The sequence below is a fragment of the Chrysochloris asiatica genome, unplaced genomic scaffold, assembly GCF_000296735.1.
Source record: "Chrysochloris asiatica unplaced genomic scaffold, ChrAsi1.0 scaffold00150, whole genome shotgun sequence".
NCBI lineage: Eukaryota > Metazoa > Chordata > Mammalia > Afrosoricida > Chrysochloridae > Chrysochloris > Chrysochloris asiatica.
The window spans coordinates 2,818,141-2,825,383 of NW_006408668.1; the positions used below are offsets into that span (position 1 = coordinate 2,818,141).

Consider the following 7,243-nt stretch of genomic DNA (forward strand, 5'->3'; position numbering starts at 1 on the left):
TGACCCTGCTGGTATTTACAATACCAGTGGCATAGTTTTCAGAATCATAGCAACTCACAAGCCACCACATTACGACAAACTGACAGAGGAGTGGTGGGCATGCTTCCTAGGCAGCATTTATTGACAGGATAGAACTTGTCCCTAAATTGTTTATAGTGGAGACTAGACCTATAGGATAGTGTTGTTGCTGTTGTTGTTAAGTGCCATTGAGTCAGTTCCAATTCATAGTGATCCTGCTGTATAGGGTTTCCTAGACTTGTAAATCTTTGTGAAAGCAGAAAGCCTCACCTTTCTCCTGAACAGCAGCCGGTGGACTCAAATCACTGACCTTGTAGTTAGTAGATCAACCCTTAGCCTAAAGATAGAGCCACCACACTCCCCATACAGGATAGCAGAAACCTGCTAATGATTTGAAAATATTCTCAAAATCACACAAACACACAATCCCAAGTTAGAAATGGGACAAATGTTGTCTAAAATTCTGCCATTCGCCAGTACTTTCTTTGCAATAAGAACATGGATTTCTTTGGTTCTTTTTTTAAATGTAAATATTCCTGGGCACAGTTTTCCCTTAAATCAAATAAGATGATGAAATACATAGGGACTCCCAAGTTGGCTGGTGGAAGTAACAAGAAGAGGCTTGGATAGGACAGAGGCCCTCTGTACAGCAAAGAAGGCCAGGAATGCTATTTTATAACCAACCCAAGGTCTGTTCCAATTCTTTCAAAACTAAGACTGCATCCCCTCAAAAAAAAAAAAGCAGTTGTCATTGAGTCAATTTTGACTTATGGGGACACCACGTATGTCAGAGTGAAATTGTGCTCCTTAGATTTTTTTTTTTTTTTCATGATCATATAGTCATCAAGTTTATTATTTCCAATAGGTTGCCATTTTATGAGGAATGCCTAAGACTAATGTTTCTCGACATGCAAGAGTTAGTATAAATCACTATAAATACTGCTGCTTGGAAGCAGTACAACTGCTTTAGAGTTTTAAGACTACAGATTTTATTATGCAAACCTTACTTAGTGTATGTTAAAATCAGAAGGTTCTGAACAGCTGGTTAGGAAGGTAGCCAAGATGCAGGAAAGATGTCTGAGCCTCCTTTTCAAGGGCAGCCAACTCTTGAACTGTAGGTGCCAAAATATCCACATGGCCTTTGTAGTTTCCACCACCAGCAGCCCTTTTTTGACCATAGGTAACTTTCCCATCAAATTCATCAACTGGAACCTTTATATCAGGGTCAACCTGAGAAATGGTACAATTCAAGTGTTCCTCTATCTCAGATAACAACTGCATTTCATTGTACCATATGGTACAGCCACCATCTTCCTTGAGTCTTGTGTTATAACACCCCTTTCCATGGCTGCAACATACATGGTACCAAACTTTCTCTTTTTCTGTTGCCATGAGAGAAATGGCCAGACCCATCCTTTCAGCTCTTCCTACTCTGCCAATTTGATGCACATAGTTTTGCTTTTCATCAGGCAGGGTAACATTTATAACATAAGGAACACCATGGATATCAGTTCCTCTAGCTGCCACATCTGTGCAAATCAAGAATCGTACATCTCCTTTCTTGAATCTTTCCAAGTTTTGCTTTCTCTCATGAGGCTTTCTGTCACCATGAAGACAAACACATGAGAACTGGTGTCCTTTTTTATCAGGTCCTCCTCCTTGTTGTATAAAATACTGCTCCAAGTTATCACAGTCGATTTTGGTTCTACAGAAGATAATTGCTTGATCCATTTTGTGTTCCTCTATTGCTCAGACAGTGTACTCCCCCTTCAGGATTTTAATAGCTTCAGACCACATTTCCGAACTGGTAGCACCAGGTCTGGTGTTATCTTTTGCATGTACTCCATCAGTTCTAATGTGGTTTTTCCCAAGCCTTTCCCAGAGTCTGTCAGTTTTAGGATTCACTGGGACAACAACATGATGTACAGTATCTGGAACAGAATCTTCTCCTTTTAAATCAACCCAAGTGGAAAAATGCATTTTCTTCTCAGATAGTTTCTTTACATCAAATGAATGCAAAGTAGCAGAGCCAACAGTCACCTGAAGTCTTTTCCCATCAGAGGTAATTTGAGGAATCTGATTGTGGATCCTGTTTATAAAATCAGAATAGCCTTGAGAAAGAAGCCCATCAGCTTCATCCAGGACCAGGAATCTAACTTGAGATAAGCTCAGCTTTCCAGTTGACACCAAATCATCTAATCTTCCTGGAGTGCCTACAACTATATCTACCCCATTATCCAAAACAGAAAGCTGATCCGAATTATCAGCAGCTCTCTTAATTTAGGATTCTCAACATATTTCTTAAACTGCTTGACATTGTTCAAAGTTTGTTCAGCTAACTCTCGGGAGGGTTCAACGATGAGCGCTTTTGGAGCATTGGGGAGAAACTTTGTTTTTGCCACCTGTGCATTATCTATGTGCTGCGATTTGGTCATATAACCATCTGGTGCTCTGGAAACAGCAACAAAACAATCTTTTGGTGGAAACTTAAAGTCTTCTTCACCAAAGTTGAATTTTAGTTCAGTATTCTTCAAAACACAGGCAGGAAAGAGGGCTTGGTTTTTTACATGTGGTGGTATTTCAAATGCCAGACCAAGGTCTTTCCCATTTTTGGCGAACTTGACCTGCCCTTTTTTCTATATCAAGGTAACATTCAATGGTATCATGCATGGTGAATTCCTCTCCATAATTATCAAACTGTTTATTATGACATTTCTTTCCTGTTCCACCAAAGCCAAATCCAAACTTGTCAGTACCTAGGTCTAAGGATGCCTGCATGGTAGACCACCCAACTCTGCATAACCCTTGGTCATGACAGGATACTTCATAGTAGGGTTTCCCTTTCATTAATCCTTTAGTAGCTCTACATCCATGCCATTCTTTTTCTTCTCTGCTTTGACAACAAAGACCATCAGATCCAATTGCAAAAGCAGATCCTCTATCATATGAGTTCATTTGCCATTTGTTGAGCACTGAAGCACCAGTTTTAATTATTGTTTTTCCTTTCTTGCCTTCCTGTTGATCTTTCAGAGTTTCATAAACTATCTGAATAACTGGAATACTGAAAGCACCAGTTTTTCCACTTCTTGTTTCTGCAGCCATAAGTACATCACCTCCTCCAAGGATCAGAGGGATTGATTCAGCTTGGATATCAGTTGGGAGAAGCCAATCCATCTCTTTCACAGCTTGTGCAATCTCAGGTATAACACCCATCTCAGAGAAGGCAGCCATTTTCACACAGTTCTTGGCGACTTTGCTCCACTCCTTAGGATTTTTAATGGCTGTCTTTTGGGGATGTAGATTACCAGGCCTTTCTTCAAAGGCACCTCTGAGTTAAACTCAAACTGTCAACCTTGCAGTTAGCAACTGAAGCACATTAACCATTTGCACCACCCAGGAAGTCTACAGAGAAGTATCTCTTGAACGAGAAGCAACAGGACCCAATGTCAGCAGATGTGGATTCCAGGTCCAGCTCCACTACCAACCACCTGGGAGAATTTTATAAATGATTTCACTTCTCTGGAGTTGGTTCACTCATCTGTCCAATACACAGTTGGATTCATTCATTGCTAAAGTCTTATCCAGGTCTAAAATTCTCTGTTTCTTATGTCTCTATCATTGGGATTCAACAGTGAACCAAACAGCCCAAGTTCCTTGCCCCATGGAGTTTACATTCTAATGAGGTCAGCAAATGCTAAATACATAAGCACACACAGAGACATATATGCCAAGAAGAAACTTAAAAACAGAGACTATGAATTGAATTGTATTCCCCCAAAAAAAGATATGTTGAAGCCCTATCCCCATACCTATGTAGGTGAACTTGTTTTGAAATGGGGTATTGAAGATGTTAAGATTAGTTCTGTTTTCCATATTTAAAATAATATTTTGCTTTTACGTGCAAAAAAAAAAAAAAAGAGAGAGAGAAAGAGAGAGATCATCTATGTTAGCACGCAGGCTGAGTCTTGAGCCAATCTGAATGATTTCCTTATGAAAGAGAACCGACTCAGAGATACAGACAGAGATAAGCAAATACACCTATAAGACTAGAAACAGCAATACTATTTACCAGAAATACTATTCTTCCCCCAAAGCAGACAGTAAGAGCATAATTCTGTCAACTTCCTGAATTCCGACCCCTAGCCTCCTAAACTGAGAGGCAGTACACTTCTGTGGTATAAAGTCGGTCACTATGTAGCATTTTGTTACAGAGAGATGTGAGTACTGTTTTAGATATGTATTTAGGGAAGTCCTTTCCACACAGGAAGCATTTGAGCAAAAACTGAAGGGAGGGGAAAGCCGTGCCAACATCTGGGGAAAGGACCTTAGGTGGCACCATTCAGATTCTCACCTGTGCGGTCATCTCTGGAGAGCTGAGTAAGAGTCTACCTGCCACCCTCGTCCCAGAGGGGCTCACCTGACAGTACAGATGTAGGTGCCGGAATCCCTCTGTAAGGCCGGCAGAATCCAGAGAGCCCCGTCCTGGACCCACATTCTGGTTTCTTCATCTCCTGGGACCAGCCTTCCCGAGTCATTCTTATGCCACATTATATTGAGGTGGGGGCTGGCTGACCGTGCCTGGGGGCACCGCAGGACCACAGGCTCCTCTTCCACCCTGAAGTACTTTTTGAAATGCTTGCCACGAAATTGGCAGTTTCTTGCAGCCACTGAAGTACAGAGAGACCGAAGTCATGCATTGGTTACAAAATAACAACCAAACCAAACCCATCACCATCATGATGGCACGTGTGTGACAGAGTAGGACTGCTCCATAGGGTTTGTTTAACGATAATCTATATGGAAGTAGATTGCCAGACTTTTCTTCCAAATAGCCTCAGAGTGGTTTTCAACCATCAACCTTTAGGTTACTTCTTGTTGTTGTTGTTGTTGTTGTTGTTAAGTGCTGATGAGTTGGTTCCTACTCATAGGGACCCTATATAGGGCTTCTGAGGAGCAGCTGAACCGCTAACCTTGCAGTTCAAACAGACCTTGCAACCCAGTGCATTAACCCGAAGTGCCACATCAGGTTTCTAATGAAGCACAAATTGTTTGTACCATCCAGAGATGGATGCTGCATTCAAGCCTACCCAAATCACAAAACCTCTCTGGATCTCCTGACCTGAGCCACTCCATCAGGGGACTATCAGACACAATGAGGAGCTGCACCCTAGGGACCCATTCACCCCCTGTCATTTATGACTTCCAATTTTCAAAAACGATCTTAGGGCTACTATCATTTCCAATTTATTGCAGAAAAAGTAAACTCAGGTTCATGTGTTGAAGGAAAATTGATTTAAAAAAAAGGCCAGATTCTTCACTTCTTGACTCCTTGTCATTAAAAGTGCATCCAAGTGTAATTGTTATCAGGATTAATGGCGATTGTCACAACTATAAATGTAGAAGAGGTGTAACTAAAAAGGGGAGGAGTTAATTTGCCATTTCATGAGCAGAGCGTCCTAGGACCATCAAGAGGGAAGAAAATGAGAGGAGCGAGGGATCCTAATCAGAAAGGCAGTGACAACAGAGACAGTGGCAGAGGTGGTGGCATAGAGAGACAGAGCAACAGAGGTCTACAGGCCCATGGACTGAGAAAGGCAGTGGGCCTGTGGGCAGGAGGTTGGCTTGCAAAATGTGCCCTTTGGACACTTAAATGAATATGTATTTTCAATTTGGTATGTGTACATAAAAAAGGGGGAAGTAATAGAGATAAATACTGCTGGCTGAGGGTGCATGGAGGTGATTGTAATCATTGATTTGCTGAATGTAAAACTGATGATCCACCCTGTAAGCCTTCACTCACTCAATATACAATAAAAGCTTAAAAAAAAAAAAAAGTGGATCCCAGTCCAAGTTCAGACAGAAGAAGAAGTTGGTAGTAGCAAGGTATGTATTTAAAATCCAATGGCAGCTTTTCAGGACTCCCCAGAGATTCCCCTCCCTGTCCCCCCACCCCCCGCTTCCTCTGACTCATCACTCTGACAGGAATGACCACAGCTCACATGTCCCATGGTGCCAAGAAGAGGTGGCAAAGAGAACGATCTGTCATCTGTCAGGCACAATTGCTCATACCTTGTATTTTTGGGGGGTTTTCTTGTCGTCGTTGTTGTTGTTGGGTTTTTGAGAACTAGATACACAATCCCTGGTGTGGTATTAGAGGATAAGCACTGGTCTGCTAACCACGAGATTAGCAGTTCAAACCAACCAGCCTATCATTATGAGTCGGACTCAACTCGACAGCACTTAATAACAACAGAATTTTTAAGCCACAGACAAGCCATTTCCCACCTGACCACCTGACTTCCTACCTGTGTGTTCCTCGGGCTGGATGGTGAAGGCAGCTGCACCCACAATCATCACGTATAAGATGAGCATTGTTCCAGACTTCTGGAGGACACAGGAAGCAAGAAGCTGAGGTCCAGCACCCAGTATCCTGGAAGAGGAGAGAGAGGGTCACTAGGAACCAAAAACCTCCACAGACAAAACTCTTAAAGGTCATCCCAGGGCCAGGGCACGGAGACCTTAGTCTAATGGAAACCTTCTTTCCTAATTTTTGTTTTTGGGTTTTTATATAAAAATTCAAATTGTTTAGATTTGCTTGTCCATGGTATATTCATACCACATGACTTATGAACAGACCATGAGTCAAATCCCTGGAAGTCTTAGATCCTTTTGTATTGAGGTGTCATCTCCTAAATGTCTCTCCCCAGAACTGGTCCTTAGCACTCCGGCTCCCACTGATGTGACGCTCATTTCCTCTTCTCCTTCAGCCTGGTGAGGTCTTCTCTGAGCACCCACCACCTTTCCACCCCTTCACTGTACGACTCTTCTGCATCATCAACAAGAATCAGAGTATGTTTTGTTCACAATTATAGCCCCAACTCCAACTTGATGAATGGATGGATTGAGCTCAAAAAATCCTCCTGTTTTACTCATTAGGAAACGTTCCCTCTAATCCCTATGGATTAGCTCTGATTTTACATGCAAGGCATGCAACTCTGACATGCCTTGGTGGATTCTGTACACTGTTAACTCTGGTTATAGCATTCCAGGAGAAAGAGCAAAATACGTTCCAAAAATGAATAATTTATACAAATTCATGAAGTGTTCCTCCCTGCAAATCTCTCCAAGACTGAAGTAGATGCTTTCTGTGTCTCTCTATGGTCCTTCTCAAATGATAGCATAATTGCCTATTTCATCAGCTAACCATTGCTGCAATAATGTTGCC

General features: G+C 42.0%; 1 protein-coding gene and 1 pseudogene across 1 annotated transcript in view; both read right to left on the reverse strand.

The window, feature by feature from the left end:
* IL1R2 (interleukin 1 receptor, type II) overlaps nucleotides 1-6,390 on the reverse strand; it is a 38,881-nt gene extending 32,491 nt beyond the window's left edge. The window contains 2 exon segments of the mRNA XM_006870736.1: nucleotides 4,436-4,685; nucleotides 6,324-6,390. Coding sequence (XP_006870798.1) covers nucleotides 4,436-4,685; nucleotides 6,324-6,390 — 317 coding nt within the window.
* On the reverse strand, nucleotides 1,042-3,249 carry LOC102831023 (annotated as a pseudogene).
* Nucleotides 6,391-7,243: the final 853 nt, after the last annotated feature.